The 19,219-nt window shown below is 34.5% G+C and overlaps 1 protein-coding gene across 3 annotated transcripts in view; it reads right to left on the bottom strand.

The window, feature by feature from the left end:
• Positions 1 to 770: 770 nt before the first annotated feature.
• The window catches only part of TLK1 (tousled like kinase 1), a 168,694-nt gene continuing 150,245 nt past the window's right edge, over positions 771 to 19,219 (bottom strand). For all 3 annotated transcript variants that reach the window (XM_043997124.1, XM_043997126.1, XM_043997125.1), the window contains exons 14-21: positions 18,422 to 18,503; positions 15,022 to 15,113; positions 14,847 to 14,936; positions 14,289 to 14,458; positions 13,805 to 13,940; positions 6,684 to 6,795; positions 5,982 to 6,089; positions 771 to 2,952 (exon numbers count right to left, since the gene is read on the bottom strand). In XM_043997124.1, coding sequence (XP_043853059.1) covers positions 2,779 to 2,952; positions 5,982 to 6,089; positions 6,684 to 6,795; positions 13,805 to 13,940; positions 14,289 to 14,458; positions 14,847 to 14,936; positions 15,022 to 15,113; positions 18,422 to 18,503 — 964 coding nt within the window. In that variant the 3' untranslated portion in view covers positions 771 to 2,778. The remainder of the gene's footprint in view (positions 2,953 to 5,981; positions 6,090 to 6,683; positions 6,796 to 13,804; positions 13,941 to 14,288; positions 14,459 to 14,846; positions 14,937 to 15,021; positions 15,114 to 18,421; positions 18,504 to 19,219) is intronic.

Genomic DNA, 19,219 nt, shown 5'->3' with positions numbered 1-19,219 from the left:
AATTCTTCTTAGAAATGTAACAATCTAAAAATGAGAAAAAGACTAAGAAACATTTAATAGCATCAGTGAAGGTGGTTGTACAGAACTTTTTTTTTTGGCCAAGGATTATGAAGCTCTTAAAATCAAAATGTCAAATTACTACCCAACTCAGGTGAAATTATTTACATTTTCAGATAATGTCATTAATGTGCATTTATAATTCTACTTATTTTTGAGATTTGGTTATTATTAAAACTGCTAAACAATCAAGTCAAGAAAAGCTTACTTTTTTCTCCAAAAGAGTTTGATCTAAAAAATAAGTGCACTTCAGAATATTTAAATATATACATTTTTTGGTTAAATAGTAGTATTACTCTTCTCATTTTCAGAAAATCATCATGATTTTTTTGAGTACTGGATTAGATTACTTCTGAGCTAATGACAAAGCATGTGGTTATCTGATTCTAAGCGACCACTTAAATTAAGGGAAATTAGCAAGTTTCAGTTTTGCTTCTCCCCTTGCATCATAAGCATCATTCGTATCAACATAAATCAAAAGGTATCTAAGTATCTATCAACCCTACTTATTTTCTCACACACCAGATATTTACATGCCCACTGACTTTGTCCCAATGAAAAAGACCTAAAGCCTCTACTTAAAAACAAGTCCCTAAATAATAACTACTAGATGAGTATGTTATTTTTATTAAGGTTAAGAACATGCAAACAACAGATACACAGTGTTGCATAAAAAATGAAATCTATCAGCCCAGTATCCAAAGTACCTCTGTTCACTTTTCTTAATCACATCACCATTCCTGACAGGACATTTGCTTAAATCCATGTAAAGGACAGGTGCCACTCCTATGTATGACTAGAAAAATTTAAGTGTGCCTTTACCCAAGGAGCTGTTTCATTTTATCTTTTTATCCCCATTGCATAAGCATACAGTGGTCTTTAATGAATGCTTGTTGTCTGAATAATGCTGTGTCACTTACCTCAGTTTTGCCATGACTGTACACATTTTAAACATTCTGACCTTGGTCGGGCATTTTTGAAGCACTTTGCAGCTGGCGTTCTATTTATGGGCAAAGGAGCTATGTTAATCAGTATCTAAAATCTTGAAGTTTCCATTTTAATGTTACAGAGTCTTTAAATTTCAATTGTCATTGTTTATTACTATATTGGCTACATTCTCTACAATTTCAGCAGCATCTTAAAGAGACAGTTAATATGTTTATGTACAGTGAAAAACAAAATGGCTTGCAACATTAAAAACAAGAGCCACAGTTTAAATGTACAATATTAAATGAGAACCTGTGGAAATATAGCCTCCTTTTTCTGCAACATGGACAAAACTTACTTACATATAAGTATTCAGCATCATGAATGTGACAGCAAAAGGAGTAATGTACAGGAGAGAAATACAGCATCCTGAAAAGAAAAGAAAAACAGAAAAAAAAAAAGCTTCTACCATACAAGGCAGTTGGAAAATGTTTCACATTTTAACACATCTGGACAAACCACAAGAAACATTTCTTTATAGGAATACCTTCCCACCTTCTTGCCAATAGGAACCTTCCAGAAACGCAGAATAACCACGAACAATTTTGAAATCTAGATTCTGTGCCCACAGGATTAGAGCACAAGAAATTGACTTAGAAGAGCTGATATGTCCAACATATTCAGTTATACATGCCTTGATTGTTAATGAATTGCCTACTTTTATTATCTCTCCATGACTTACAGTCAACTTGCACCTTAAGGAGGTCATTCATTTTTTTTTTTGCCAAGGTAAAAGCAACATCATTTAGCAGCAATTATAGCACTTTCAAGAAGACTTAAAAAAAAATACAATATCCAATTAGAAAAAGCCATACTTTAAACATTTATACAAGAATAAGCTGCTGAAACTTGTGTATAATTGAAAATATCACATCTGTACAACAATTTACAATAGAACTTGAAGGGAATTGATCATTATCCTGCATAGAACTGGTCTGGATTTGGTTACATACTGCCATTTACTTTTTCATCACAAGGCCAGGAAATGAATTATGAAACACTTGTTAAAAATTCTAACATTTTGGAAACACAGCAAATGGTACAATTTAGCTAATTCAACAAGATTTCAAAATATGCAGCTCATTTAATTAAGGGTTAAAGTATCTAGGAGTAACTCACCATTCAAAATAACCAATGGGAAAAAAGATATATGGTTTTGAGGTATAACTCTGCAAAAGCCCAAAGAGGGAAAAAACAAAGTTTAACTCTGTTCAAAAAGTTTATGATATTCCGTTATTCCATGACACAAGGTAACTATCACTCACTTCTTACTTTGGTGTCAGCAGAATTCCTGCTGAATGGCTAATGCATGGACACAGGCACTGTAGTTCTTGTGTTAGAATTTGTCTGATATTTCCTCCACGAATTTAAATAATGAAAAACTACCCTTCATATTAGAACTCTCCAGTATCAGCCAAAAATTTATTTAAGTATTATAAAGGTTATTTACAATGTCTCCCCCCCGAAAAAAGCCCCCCAAGGCCCATTTTCCCCTCTTAAACACAGTACTCTTGTCTGTGTACAAGAGGTAGTGATCCTTCAATGGTTAAGGTTACAGTCAGAAGGGTACATTTATTCACAGTCCATGATCCACTCGAATACAAATTACACTAAAGAAGAACTTCAGTTTGAAAAGTTTTCAATCTTGTCTTGTGTAAAAAAACACTCAGATGCTCTCAAATAAGTCTGCATTTGAAAACAATTGAAAGACATCATGCCATTCTTGGAGTCACATCAATAAGAAATTATACTTGAAGAAGGGGGGGTAGGGGCTGTCAGTCCAGCCATATGTAAATTTCCTGAAGAATTTGATCTTCTCATGTGCGGGAGAAGGTAAGGATCATTAGCCAGTTGGTGGACATCAAATCGATCCTCTTTACGGTATGCTAAACAACGTCTTATGAAAGCCTAAAAAACAGAATTCAGAAAGAAAATGTCAAAAATTTTAAATATATTTTCCCCTAAATGTTAGCTTAACAGTATATTCCTAGAGGAGGATTAATAAGTTTTTGAGACAACTATGTGAGTTGTGAACATGGGTTCAATTAATCTTTATACAAATGACTCTCAAATCCATATAAACCAGCTAAATCTCTCAACTCTAGTGCATTTAGACATTATAAAGGTTGATTTACATTACATATCATACTTTAAAAGAATAACACAAGTCTTATCTATTATTTTCAAAATAAAATTTAAGTTTTCTGTAAGGGAAAAAATTATAATCTATATTTTGAAATAGCTTGTTCTGAGATTCGAAAATAAACTTTCAATAAGATATCTGCAGCGTAGAAAAATATTTGTCATCTTTTTAAATTCACATGAGTAAAATGATTATTTTGTGTAGAACTTTATCCACTTAAAAAATTAATAGATTAATACCCCTTTATTTTCTTTTTTTAGGAAGCTAATTCTCATTTTCTCATCAGATTCTACATTATCATATGATTAGAGAGTTCCTAGGAATCAAAGATTTTTTTTTCTCCTCATATCTTAAAATAGGCCAAGAATGGATAAAGGGGAATGAATTCTAATCTTGTTTTTGATTCAAATTTTTTTGTGAAAACCAAATGTCATAATTTGCTTTGCTTAACCAAGTCCAGGTTAAAGTAATTACAGGATAGAAATAAAGAATACACGGTTTTCCTCTGATATCTCTTCTCTCTATATAGTCTTTCCTGATAATATCATTGGCTCTTATAGATTTAACTATCATCTCTATAACCCCCAACCATCATCCATCTCTTGAGCTCTGGTCCTGCATCCTCAACTGCTTAAGTATCTCCACCTGCATACACACACACACACACACGCATATGCTATCTCAAAACACAACATGTCAAAACCAACTCAAATCCAATCCTCCCAACTTCCTATTTCTGTTGGGCATACTTCCATTCTTCCAGTTACCCTGGTTTGCAAACTAGAAGTCATCCCTGACTCTTCACTCTTTCTCATTTCCCCAAAGCCAAGTAGTTGCCAATTCTTACTGATTCTACTCCTCAAACTCTTTTGCATCTGGTCTTCCCTCTCTACTCCCACTACAATGACCTCAAAGCAGACCTTTATCAATAGTCAGCTGGACTATTACGGTAGTCTCCAAATTGCTCTTCTGAAATCTAGTGTCAATTCCTCTCCAACCCACCCCACCCTCCAGAAAGTTACCAAACTGATATTCCAAAAGTTTAGGTCTGACTATATCACTCTCCTGCTCAAAAAGTGAGGCTCCCTACAAAATCTTCTTTCTGGCACTTAAACGCTTTCAAGTTCTGGCTCCAGAATCTCTTTCCAGGATTATTCTCATTATTCTCCATCATGTACTTCACACACCAACCAGACTGGTCTACTTACTGTTCCCTGCCCATGGCACTCCATTTCTTGCTCCCATACCCTTTATACAGGCTCTGCTGCCTTCATCCCTATAATGCTCTCTGCCCTTCATTTTCAGGTCTTAGGATCTCCTGCTCCCACCTCTTTCAATAGGCCTCTCCTGATTCCCATTAATGCTCCCCTGACTCTAATCACTGTGCATACAAACTATGAGCATCTTGTATGCTCTTAGTAGAATATAAGCTCCTTGAGGGCAGGGTTAGTCTTACTTTTGTCCGTACACACACACACACACACACACACACACAGAGCATGTAAGCATAGGGGGATTTTAAAGCACCACCACCTTCAACACTGAAAAAAGTTTTACTGAAGAGTATACCATACAACTATGGTAATGGAGAAAGGCCATAAAAAATAACTGCAGGGCTTTAAGGTTTACAAAGTACTTCATATATGTCATATCACAAATAGAAAGGATTATATATTATTAGCTATGAGAGGTCCTAGAGCTGCAGCTACAAGTAATGCAAAGTGATACATGTCTATCCTTTAACTGCTTCTGCTGTCTTTCTTCACAAAACTGACCTACGACTCCCTCAAGTACCTAGGCTTACACATGCATTAGAAATGATAGTAGAGATTGCATTCATTTGTCTTAGAAATTTTGGGTATCTTGATAAAAAGAATACCCCACCATGGGGGTCACTGAAAATGGAACTCTGTGAACAAAAAACAAAAACTTATGAATAAAAGTCAATGATCAAATGCAAGAGTAAGAGAAAAAGAGAGTAAGTGAAGTGACCTAGTATAACTATGACTGTCTTAGGATAAAACAATGAATGAATACACGCAGATACCCTACACATACAGCATCTCTCATGCCATCACAGAGGCTCATTTGATTTAGATTCACATGATGGTGAAGCAAAAAGCGAACACACACCAAACATGTTCACACCTGAAACTATTTCCTGTTAGGAAATGTCATATGAACATCTACACCACAGCTCTTGGGTTTACCCTAGTGCTTCAAAGAGATAAAGCATAAGCTAAGGAAGTAGGGATGGACTATGATTTCTTATTAAAAAGCAAATTGGGGTGGGGGCGGCTAGGTGGCGCGGTGGATAAAGTGCTGGCTCTGGATTCAGGAGGACCTCAGTTCAAATCCAGCCTCAGACACTTGACACTTACTAGCTGTGTGACCCTGGGCAAGTCACTTAACCCCCATTGCCCCGCCAAAAAAAAAAAAAAAAAAAGCAAATCGGGGCAGCTAGGTGGCGTAGTGGATAGAGCACCGGCCCTGGAGTCAGGAGTACCTGAGTTCAAATCCGGCCTCAGACACTTAACACTAGCTGTGTGACCCTGGGCAAGTCACTTAATCCCAATTGCCTCACTAAAAATAAATAAATAAATAGCATTATTATTAAAAAAAAAAAAAAAGGCAAATCAAAAAACCCAAACCAGTGTCAACACAAGAGCTGTGATCTATCAAAAGGACCAACTAGAAATCACATACCTCCACCCTAAGGACAGGACTCTTAAGGAAAACAGTAACTTTCTTTACCCACTAAAGAGTACATTATTCATTAATCTAAGTTTAGTACCTTGGCTTCATTGCTTACAACAGGTTTCACAGGGAACTGGACTTCTGTGGCTTTTAATATTGTGTTTTCTTGCAGGATGTCTTGTTGAGACTGGTTGTGACCAAATGGCTAAAAAATTGAATTAGATACTCGTAAGCTAATAATTTAAAATTTTCCAACAACAACTACCACATTTAGGCCACTAGTATGTAAGTTCCATAGGGAAGCCACAAATTACAATTGTGTTTTATTTGAAAAATGATGAGTCTGTTGTTTGACATAAAGAATTCATGTACAGTGTCAGAAATGGAGATAACCCACGCTAGATAACCAAGACCCAATAAAATACCACTATACTTGCTATTCTATAGTGTTTCAAGGTTTGCAAAATGCACACCTCTATGAGGCAGGTAGTGTTAGGTATTAACCCCAAGTTACAAATGAGGTTAAGAAACCATGTATGGTTAGGCAATCATTAAGGTTCAAGGTCACTTTGAAATTACTTTGTGATGGTACTTACAAATATAATTATTTTTTAATTAAAAAAAAGATCCATAGAGAACAATATTAAATCTAACATAACATAAGCAAAAATAAATTCTACTAAATACACACAAAGAAAACAGTAAGGTCAGCAGTAAACACTCTTGAAGGTTTTGCAGAATTTATCTTACGTAAAATTGTATTTAAGAGAAAGAATTTTTCTTTAATATAATTACTTACCTTTCGACCATATAGACACTGAAAAAAGATGACTCCAACAGACCATACATCAACCTTGTTGGAAATCTTTGGAGGTTCTTTGCCAACTACAAAACACTCTGGAGGTAAATACCTTTGAAAAAATAAGACAAAGATGCCATCAATATTCCTTAACAAATTCTAGGACCTAACTAATGCTCTAGAAAAAACTTATTTCTTATATTCAAATATGTATTGAATTTTCAATTGTCATCAGTGAAATTATGTATGGATTCTATCATTCTATCATTTAACAATAACTTTTAACTACTCAGGTTAGGTCTTTATGATAAAAAGTTACATACTATAAATTTCCAAATTACTTAGTATAAAACAAGTTAAATCACCAGGAGAAATTTTGAAGGTCTAATTGTGACTAATTTTAAAATATATTTAAAAGGAATGTATGAACAAGAATGTCAAGAGAAACACAATTTGGGCCTAGCTTTCTTAATCTTTAAAATGAGAGGATTGAACAATCTACAAAAAGGGCATTTCTAGCCTTAACATTCTTTGAAAAGCTATAAAATTACTATTCTTTGAAATACAGAAAAGAAATGATAGAAATGTTTCAAAATGCAGGTAAAATTGGCTAAACTTACATTAGATTGTTCTATTTCCAACACTAGACTTTTATTTTTTAATTCATTTCCATGCAAATTACTTTTTTCATATTTTGAGTTATCCTTGAAATTGGAATTATTTGGTCAAAGAATAAGAATTCTATTCATGATAAAGACTGGACCAATTTAAAATGAGGCCAGCAACATATAACAGTACCGATGTTCTTACATTTCTACCAATACTAAGGTTTTGTAATTCTGACTACTGAATAGGTATATATCCAAAATGGTTTTATTTTGTTTTTCATTGCTAGCAAAGCACTATATTTCTTCCTTCTATATAAACCATAAGTTCATCTCCTTTAACCACTGCCAAGTGGAAGGCATGCCTCTAACCTGTTATTTCTATTAATATTTCATATATTTTGAAGAGTAAATTTTTATCAGTTGTTTCCTGAGAATTTTCCTATTCTGACATATTCCTTTTGATATTTATTTTACTGGATTTCCTTGAAATCTATTTCTTCTCTAGTGATGATAAATATGTAATACTGCTTTCTTCCATTTTATTTTTAAATCACATGACAGTATGATACAGGGGAAAGAATACTAAGAGGGGTGGGGGTGGGCAGTCAGGATACCTGGTTTTGAGTTGCAGCTCTGTTATTAACTCACTGTGTCTAAACCTTAGTTTCCTCATGGTTAAACTTCCTGCAGCTTCCCTAGGAAAAGGTTGTGGGGAGAAGAACCTGAACTAAAGAAGAATGAGAAGGGATTCTGGGAGGATGAGTTTAATGAAATAATAATGGAAAGGAAAGGAAGAAGGAAGATAGCCAAAAGAGGGAAGAGGAAGGAAGAGAAGATGGTTCAAAGAAGAGGGAGAGAAGTAAAAGAGGGCTCAGAAAACAGGAAATAGAAGGAAAGGAGGATGAGAAGTGCTAAAAAATTGGAAACAATAATATAGCTCTTAGTTGGAGAAGAGACTGTTGTTCAGATACTAGGCAGCCACCAAGATGCCTATCATCTCTTAAAATGCTATGATCCTATTTTATTAACCTAATTCTCAAGTTCCTTCTACCTCATATATATTTAATATAAAGTGCAGTTTAACTTAAATTCATTGTGAATTTATTGGAATAAATGCTATGAGGTATAGAACTGTAATAGAATAACTATTCTCCACCTTTTAATCTAGAGGCAGCATAACATAGTGCACGACACCCATTCTTGGAGTTAGAAAGATCTATGTTTAATCCCGCTTCTAATACCTACTGGTTGTGTGACCCTGGGTAAGTCACTTAATCTCTGAGTATCTCAAACAACTAAGACTAAAGATTGCAGAGCAGGTTCCTGGAGTTTATTCACTGAGAGTTGCTTACACTAATGAAATCATAGGTCTGGTCCAACCCACCCACTTCCAGTATATAAATCTCCTTTCTACATTTAATAAATATATAGTAATGCAATTAGTTTTTGTAGAATTATGTTTCCTGGAAGCTTTGCTGAACATTCTGTCTTACAATAAATTTCTGGATTAAAAAAAATTAATCTAAATAACTATTTAAGGGACAGCTAGATGGCACAGTGGTTAAAGCACCAGGACTGGATTCAGGAGTACCTGAGTTCAAATCCAGCCTCAGACACTTGACACTAGCTGTGTGACACTGGGCAAGTCACTTAACCCTCATTGCCCCGCAAAAACAAACAAACAAACAAAAAAAATAAATAACTATTTAATTCTTCCTTTTATGAAATGATATCCTAATTTTTCTTTTCTACTGTTAAAAAAATATTCACATCAAACTTGAGATTTTTAATAAAATTTTAAATTTCATTAAATAAATCTCACAGCATCTACCTAGATCTGATATGATTTCATACCATATTTACAGAACCCTACTTGTAAAAATAAGAGTGAGAATGGGTAAACTTTAACATCTTTTCTAGCTCTATATCACTAGTAATAGTGAAAAATTATTTTAATGCAATATTGCATAAAGAAATTAGACATTTTCTAGCAGAGGGAACACTATCAAGCTGATAATGTATCTAAATAAAAAGTTCAAAAGATGATATATTTTCACTATCAAAATAGCCAAAATCTTTGAGGAAACTGTGTAACCTTAGCAAGTCACCTCACCTTTCTGTGCCTCAGTTTCCTAATCTGTAAAAGGAGAAGGTTGGATCAGATTGCCTGTAATGTTTTTTCCAACTCTGAATATATGAACCTGTAATAAAAGGATTCACCTGAGACTGTAAACAACTTCCTTTTTTCAGATGTAATCAAACTTTAAGAGAATCCAGAGAAATTTCTCTAAAACAAGAATATCTGCTTTCAAAGATCCGATATTTTATTCTTTAGCTTTTTACGTAATTGGAAATAGCTGAAAATTTAGTATGGGATAACAGGTATCTTTGTTATTAGATGAATCACAATAATAAACTCCAGTGGCTTCCCCCATTGTCTCTAAAATAAAATATAATCTTCTCTGTTTAGTTATTAAAGTTGTTCTCAAACTAGCCCAGACTAATCTTTCCAGCTTCATTGTACATCACTCCCCCTCCCGGACCATGTGATCCAGTCAAACATGACACTCTATTTCCCATCTTCACGCTGTTACACTTACTGTGCCCCATGCCTGCAAGATGCCTCTTACTTCCTTTGCCTCAGAGTCCCTTTTCTCCTATCAAAACATAACCAATTCCAACGGCTACATGAAGCCTTTTTTGATCTCAACAGCTAGTATCCTCCTCAAATTATACTTTATATATAAAGTTATAACTATTTTGTATTTCCTTGTATTCATTCTCATTGTCTTTTATTAAAACAGAAATTTTTAACCTTCTTTTGTGTAACAGACTCTTCTGGCAGTCTCAAAATGTGTATAGATGAATAAAATAAAATATACAGGATTACAAAGAAAACCAATTTGATTGAAATAGTTGCCAAAATATTTTTTGGTAATTTGGTAATACAGCTTAAGAACCCCTGTGTCAGAATAAAAGTTCCTTTTGAGTAGGAATTTTTCATTCATATTTATATGATAGTACTTATATCTCTAGGAGCTAGCACAATACCTGGCACATGGTTAATAAATACTATTGATGGATAGATGTTTATGATTTTATATATTATTCTTTTTATGCCACCCACATCAGGCTGTTAACCTAGATTTTTATTTTATACCAACTCATTATAAAGCTAAAGAGATAACAAAGCTATTACTTTTCATTATAAAGATTCTCACCAGTTGATTCCCTTTTAACATTTTAGGGCTCTCTCCCTTGGTTTTATCATTGTAGTCCTCCAAAGGATAGAACTGATTTGTCAGTCTTTAGTTTTAAGGAATATTTGCATACAACTACTATAGATAAAGGAATCATAGAGTTGTTGCAGGATATAGATAAATATTGACATTTATAGGGCCCAATATTTTCCCATGTTCTTTATAACATGTGATCCAGTCCAATTCTCTATCAGTCTTTTTAAATGAAAAGGAAAATTAAACAAGTCATTAGGTGCATAATAAAGTATAATGCCTGTGAATATCAACTCTGGAGTTCCATGTTTATAGTTGATACAACCAGTATCAATTACAACAGTAACTCTTGCAGTCTTAAAACAGTAGCATAGTTGACTCAATTATCCAATCAATACTGTTGAAAACTGAATCAACAGTAGGCAATTTAGTAACATTCAACAGACTCACCAAACCTATATCTTCAAGATGCTATATTCCTATAAATGACGGAAGGCAAAAGGCCAAAATGATTTACCCTTTGGAAAAGAAAGGAAAAATGAAGCGTTCAAGGCTTTTATCATTGTGGTCTGCTACAAATTGCTGGGTAATGGGTTTCTTAGCTATCACTAGGAAATGAGTTGGGGTTGATAGGAATACATTATAAAAATAAAAAAACTGGTCATCCTTAGAAATGATTTTACCTGAAAATTTCCTGCAAAGTATTTTTCCCAAGATCAGAAAACACACCTGACATAACCAAAGTATGGCACAGAGACAACAGTTAACTTAGAAGTCTTAAATCAGAGCCATGCATTTGAGTTGTCAAATCTACACTGTTGAAAATACTAAATTGAAAGTATGCAATATTCTGCAGACATACTAACTCTAAATCCTCAAGATCCTATAAATGATAGGAGGCAAAAAAAACTAATTTACCCTTTGGGGAAAAAAGAAAAAGTAGATACAGCAGATAACTAAGAAACCTCAATTTTGAGAAAAATGGGTGACAATTTTATAAAATGTAAGGTAAGTTGTGAGGGAATATTATATATTAAAATTGAAAACAATAAAATCTCGGCTAAAGGCCCATTTCCTGTCTTGTCACCTGCTGCCCAGTTCTAGGATGTATACCAAGTAGCAGTCATTTTACTGCCTGTTGTATGAATATGGTTATTTTCAAAAGTAATGCTGCTATGAAGTTTTGAATAACATTCAAGGAGTCCCAGTTTTGTTTACCCTACAGTATTTCTGTGAAAGCTCACAGAGAGCAGCCTGGGAGAGTGAAAAGACCATGGTTCCAGGATTCAGAAGCCCTGAATTCTGGCAATGCATGCCAGACTTTTGGGATCCAGGACAAAGCCCTTTATTGCTCTGAACATCAGTTTGCTCAAATCAAGATGAGGATGATCTGTTCTCCCTTTCTCATAGGGCTGTTGCTGGGATCAAATAAATTAAATATGTGAAAATGCTTTGAAAACTGCAAAGCATTAATTAAGGTAATAATGATTATCAATCAACTTCTCTGACTTTTGAACTATAATACCCATTTCTTTGGACGTCAAAGGGAAGTACTAAAAGTTACAAATTACTCTATATCTCAACTACCTGGATCAAAGATAACATAAAACAAAAGTGTTTTCCAAAACTAATCATCCATTAGTTAAGCTAAAAAAGCTTAAAACTGTACTAAAACTTCAGTGACATGCTGTATACACAGCCAAGTCAGTTCCCTCATCTACCAATCCACCTATATTATCTCTAAGGTCCCTTTCAGCTCTAAATCCTACTATTTCAACCTACTGTGACAGGCTGTGCTCCAAAACATATTTAAATTACTTGAAATCAGAATGTGCTCTCTCAGAGGAAGGAAGTCAGCTTTCCAGTGGGCAAGCTTCTCAAGGCCTATTTAACTTATATTAAGTGTATTCTCATCAGACTTTGACTATCTTTGTTGTGACAGTAAGGCAGCACAGTAGATAAGAGTACTGAGATATTGATTACCTGTGTGACCTAAAGAAAGTCAATTAACTTCTTTTCCTCAGTTTCCTCATTTGTAAAATGGGGAGAATAATGGCATCTACCTCACAATGGATTATTCTGAGGACTAAACGGGCTATTTATAATGTGCTCTGGCATACATAAATGGTGCTACATGAATGAGTGACTATCATTATTATTATTTTAGTGGAGGCTTCCATACTGGCTTCTCTTTCCTGGGAACTCCAGAGGATTCAGTTATTACAAGTAAGAGTCTGAACAAGGACTTCGGTGGTGTGAGGGGAAGGGACATGTATTAAAAGAAAGAAGATATGATATCTCCTGTTCTAAAAATCTCATGCTTCTGTACTTGCAAAGAAGCTCGTTACTTATCCATACATAATGACTGTTTGAAGGTACTGTCCCTGCTCTGGGAATTTAAAAGTCAAACTTGAGTTTGTAATCACTTCTCTTTTTAGTAAACTGGAATGAAAATAACTTTCTCCTTCAAATGTCACCCACGTTTTCAATAAGCAATGAATAGCAAAGTCTGAAAGCCTAGTTTTTTTGTGAAGCTTTATGTTATATGAGGCCTATTTTTATGTATTCAGGAAGACTTTCAGCTCTGTAGAATTCAAGCTGAGTTAGTTCTATAAGCACTCTAGCACTCCTTGGCTGTGTGCTTCTACAACAGGGTAGTGTGTATGAGTGAACACATGCACACCCACATACATATGTAAGTCTATGCTTTCATAAAGGGAGTTCTATAACTTTTGGTTTCAAAAGCTACATGAAGCCTCAGACTAGTTCATTAAGTCACATATCAAAGAAATCAAGACTCTCTCACCTGTTCTTTTCTACTCACTGCCATGTCCAATGTGAGAGCAATATATTGAAAGCAAATAACCAAAACTTTAATCATACTATGTAATGTGTTGGGTTGGTTTGTTTGTTTCAACTCTGGCCAATATACTTTCAGTAATGTTATGTGAATAAGTGACATTCCATAAAAGTACTTTATGAAAGTACAGCAAGAGCACAGAACTAGCTGGCAGATCAGTACTTATTTGTGGTTCTGAAATTCCTGCCAAATAAGTCCCAATTCCTCTGCTCTTGCCCAGTTATTCCTTTTCTATAGTCTGCTAGGACTTGCAGGACCCTTCAGTGTCACCGTAACCTATAATACTTTATTCAGTGGCTTCACTCTCAATATTGTCTTTCTTAAAGAAATAGAAAATAGTTCCTCCCCCCCCCCCCAAAAGGTCAAAAGATCTCTGATATAGGGAAAGCTGATATTTTTAATATTTAAAAATGCAATTACCAATAAGTCCCTGCCCCTTGAGAAGTTAGATCCATTCCATCCACGCCATAACTATCATCATCCATAATTTTGGACAGGCCAAAATCAGTAATTTTGATTTCTCCGCATGCTGTTCCATCTACTAAAAGGATATTTCCTAACAAAAAATAAACAAGTACAAAATTTAAGAAATACTTTTTAAGTATAATAAATTTTTCCCCAGTGTGTATAACTGCAAGCAATTGATTGTTTTCATTATTTAATAACACTAAATTTTATGAACTAATTGGAAAGTGGTTATTTACAAAGTTATTAGTATGAAAGTTCAAAAATGAACTATTATTCTATTGCAGTACTCAAACCACAAAAAATGCATATCTTTAGCATAGTTTTCACCTGATTTAATGAATTTAATATTTTTAAAACTATCAGAAAATTGATATCTATTATTCAAGTGTCAAAGATTAAGACTTAAGAAAATTATCTTGATAAATTTCCTATTTACCTGGTTTAAGATCATAATGGATAATAGGAGGTTTGATCTCATTGAGATATCTTAGTGCATTTACGATTTGCATAACAATGGACCTAGCTTCCTTCTCTGACATTAATTTATGTTGTTTGAGATAGAAATCCAAGTCATTGCCTTCACAGTATTCTAACACTGTACAAAACCTATAATGGAGAAAAACAAATATGTATATATTAGATATGCCATTAAATTGTACTCCCAAATAACTCAGAATCATCATGCCCAATATAGAAAAAAAGTGAAGTATAAATGAAATATTTGTAATTAATTATTAACAAAAAGCTAAGCTAGGCATTGAGAGAGAACATTAAAATAAAGAACATTTCCTGGGATAGGATAAAGTTAATATTCTTTGAGGAAAACACAATACGGTGACTTGTTTTTAGGAAGTCTCTTTTTACAGTATTAACAAAGATTTAATAATATTCCCAAAGGTCCCCAAAATCAGGATAGCTATTGCAACTTTAAAATTTCTCATTCAAACATACTGCACTTAGTTGCCATTATCACTAAACTCTATTCCATACTTACGTGTCTGTATCCAAGGAGAAATAATCATATAGTTTAACTATCCTGGGGTGGTCCAGTTCTTTGTGTATTCTATACTCTCTGCAGGCATGTCTAAAGGAAGAGAGCACGTTAATTTTCCATGATCAAAAGACTCTTGATCAATTTACCACAAGAACCATAAGGCATTAATATTTACTTGTGGTAGTTTTCCTTCTTCTCATCTCTCCAGCTCTTATTAAGCTGGTGGATCTTCACAGCAGCATATCTTTGTTCATAAAGGTCAAAAGCCTGAAATCCAAGGCAAAGAACAGTTATAGCCAAAGACCAAGGAAATTTACAAATTCATTCAAAATATAACAATTCTTTAAAAAACAAAAAGGAATCAGCTAATCTAGATTACAATAACAATGATTCACATTTATAGGCTATCCCTTGGGGTAGAAGAGATTGAAGATTTGGGATACCATCAACCTAGAGAACTCTGGATAAGAAAACTCCCTCTAATGATGCAGAGTAGCAGCTGCAATGGAAATTGGAAGAGTTGCTTGGCGCCTTAAGGCAGAAGCGTCAGCTGAAGCCACCAACCCAGATTAAAATGTAACTAGGAAATATTTAACAAAATAAATAAAAATACAACAGAACATAGATAATCCTAATATGTGGCTTTCTAAGTCAATATGCAGCCTTCAGGGATTCCTATGAACTACACCACAGCCTTAGGGTTTACAAAATGCTTTCTCTAAAACCAACCCAGTGAGTTGGGTAGTTGTATTAATTTGCCAGTGGGTCAGGGGCCATCTCCAATTCTCCCAATCTATATCTTGCCACTGGACCCAGATGGCTCTGGAGGAGAGAGTAATACTGGTAACTTTGCACAGTCCTCTCTCACCTAAATCCTATTCACTGCAAGTCATGACATAACCTCCCAATGTCATGGTCCTCTTTGAGAAAAGAGCAACAGTGGGTCAACCCAACACAAGTGTTGGTGCTGGGATGTGAAACCAAGCCTCTATACTTCAAATCCAGCACTTCTCTCACTATACTAAGTGGACTCCAGGGAACACCTCTAGTTAATAAATGGGTTATATTTTAAAGGTACACAAAATTAGTCAGAAATTTTATTACCAGATATAGAATACCACAACTTTAGTGATATGTGCTCTAGTATATCAGAAAAGGGTGGATTATCTATCATAAAGAACATAATTAGTACTAAAATACTCCCAAATCTATATATAGCTTGCTATCAGTCAAAGATTTCCACTTGGATTTTCTGTAATTTATTCAGTGGAATAAGACAAAACAATTCCTTTATACTATCACTTTTACTTTGGTCCTATTCCATAGAAAACTGGCTGAAGAGACAAGAGTGAACCAATGCAGCAGATTACTGGATCTTTAGGCAGCAGCCTGAAAGGTAGGAAACATTTCTCCCCCACTTAATTTCCCTGGTTCCAGAGAGCTCCCTTGTCCCTGAAGCTCAATGCAGTATAAAAAATAATCTGCATAAAATTGCTTAAGATATAAACTACTGAGTTTAGCTTTAGCAGTTTCAAAATCTATTCTTGAAGAGAGCAGCAAACAACATTGTGTCTACTGCTAAAGTGTGAACTCCCTGTTGAACACTGTTTTAGATGAACTATAGAAAAGAGGTTTTAAAATGCTGTTCACTACATTACAAAGAAACTCCATGAACAGATTTCATTGTAAATCATAGAGTCACCACTTTTCAATGCATATTTTAAATTAGCATGGCGTCTGGCATTAATCCAAAAGGAAGACATTTTCCCCTTCCCCTAAAACACTTTAAATTAAAAACTAGGGCTCACTTTACATTCATGTAAGGAAGATCACTTCACAAATACTATAAATTACAGCTTCGTCATTAGAGAGCATGAGATTATAAGTATATTCAGAAATTATACCTAAAAGATTTTAAATTTCCCTCCCCAAATTTCATGGTCAGGGAGTTGTCTTCCCCTTTCCCCTTTTAGTTTCATTGAAGAAATCAAGAATAATAAAGCTACTAGTAAGAAAAAATTTGAATGCAAAGAAAATGCTGGGGAAGACATGAAAAAGAGATACATAAAGTATAAACGGCTAACTTTGTGTAAAAGTTTCCATTTTTAATTGGATAATGATATACACACACATATAATTCTTTGGGAATAATCTTTTGGAGGGAGTGTATAGGAAGATGATTTTTAGGTTTGGGTTATGCAATTTAGAGCTGAGGGGACCAAAAGATCATCCTATCCAACCCCTTCATTTTTTATAGATCAGGAAACTGAGGCATAAAGCAGTTAAGTGACTTGCTCATGGTCATACACTGAAGAGAATCTGGATTTGAATTTGTCTTCTGATTCCAAATTTAGTCCTTCTTTTTGAGTTATTAAATTAATAGTCAATTAAAATCGTATCTAACCAGCAAATACTAGTCAGCTTTCTCATCCTTCAAAGATATTTTTAAGGAACCATAATTGGCTTGGGATAATTCCCATAATCTCTAGTCTGGCTAATGAAATCCCTGGAGATTGAAAAATAGCTTCGTCCATATTCTACTTGAGATTCTATGAAAGTCACATGTACTTATTTTGCAGTCTCCAATAGCAGCATGATCCTTAAGAGTCACTGACTGATGTGTTGGGAGTAGCAAGAATGGGACAGGCCTAGATCAAGAGAACAGGTGTTCTGCATGCTTTCCCTTGCTCCTCTGGCATAATAATATGTCTTCAATAAATACTTGGAAATTGATTAGACCAAATCCAATGTCATTTGCAAATTATTTTTATACCTAAAAGTTTTGGGGGGGGGGGAGTTGTCTCAATAGCTGGGTTGAAAATTCTTGGAGATAACAAGGACCAACGACTAAAGTTAAAATGTTATGGTACCTTTTTCTGCCACCCTCTTGCCTAGTCTGATGGCCATTTCTAACTCTAGAATCCTTAGCATGTACTAACTACCATTAGAGTTGCTCTGCAGGAAACTAACAGTCACATGTGAGTCTCCATTTCACTGTGTTCTTGTCTACACGATTTCAAGTAAAGCCTAAATCCAATTTTCAAGTTATCTCTGGGATATCTTTATATTCAAACTTTTCCCAACTGGTTCAGGATGTGTCTGGAGGCAGAAGTTGCAACAGAAGCAGGACATTTAGGACTTTTGCCATCTATTTATATACAAGTGTAGACTCCTTAAGAAGTCACAAAATAACAGTAATAATGTCTGACATTTATACAGCCTTTTAAGGTTTGTAAAGTGCTTTACATAAACTATCTCATGAGATCCTCACAACAACCTTGCTGGTGAGGTATTACAAGTATCATTATTTTCATATTCTAGATAAGGAAAATGTTGAGTGATTAGTCTGTCCTGGTTCAAATCTTCAATAATTGTCTGAATTTTTTTATCTAATTAAAATATCACAATCAGTTCATCTGCATTATTCTATATGACTACTAATATTCACTAAATTTCAGAAAGGCCCTACACATTTGCAGGAACAAACGTTAGATTTGCTATAATTCTGAAGTTTGACAATTTCTTAGTCAACTTTTCCTATACTAAGCCAAGCAAGAGACTGACATATACATTACCTTATATACTTCACTAAAGCCACCTCTACCAAGTAGATGAAGTAACAAGTATCGTTCATTTAATGTGGGATGATCTTTAAACCTTAGGGGAAGAAAATCATATACGTATTTTAAAAAATAAGACAAAGGCAAGATAAGGTGACATCTATAGTAAAGAGGCTTTTTTTGGGAAAGGGGTTGTCTTTCTATTAAGACTTTTCTTATTACTGCACTCTTTAGAACACCTTCCTTTCCACCTTTCTCCTCTTTTTGATCCTGCTTACTATTCTCTTTACATCTGCATCTGGACTCTTAGCTATGGTGGCTTTGGGACATAGCTTAATGATTTCCTTGACTCCTTTCAACATCAGAATTGCTTTATGTGGTCAAATGACAACACAGCACTCAGCAATTTTCAAAATAATGTGTCTTCTCTTCTGTACGTGTGCTCTCTTATACCTTCAAAAACTACTGCTGTATATAAGAGTTCTGTTCATTCAACTCCATGCAGTTCAACAAACATGGGGACAAAATGCCAAGGATGGTGCCTAGTGCTGTGGGTATAAAGGCAAAGGTGAAAAACAGTCTCTACCCCGAAGAAGCTAACATTAATCATGATTTGATTGTCCAAGTATATCAAAGGTCTGAAAACAAAAAGTGGACTTCATCTGTGATTACACTTCAGCATTACTGGTCTTGCAATAAACAAGTAGAAAATTTTTGTTGCCATTTGAAAAAAACAAAAAATTCGACAAGGACAAAGTTTTAATTATATATGAAAGAAATAAAGAGTATATGACAAATTTTCATATGAGATAA

The sequence above is a fragment of the Dromiciops gliroides genome, chromosome 3 (genome assembly GCF_019393635.1).
Source record: "Dromiciops gliroides isolate mDroGli1 chromosome 3, mDroGli1.pri, whole genome shotgun sequence".
Taxonomy (NCBI): domain Eukaryota; kingdom Metazoa; phylum Chordata; class Mammalia; order Microbiotheria; family Microbiotheriidae; genus Dromiciops; species Dromiciops gliroides.
Note: the sequence above shows the minus strand (reverse complement) of the source record. Positions and strands in the feature narration are given on the sequence as shown.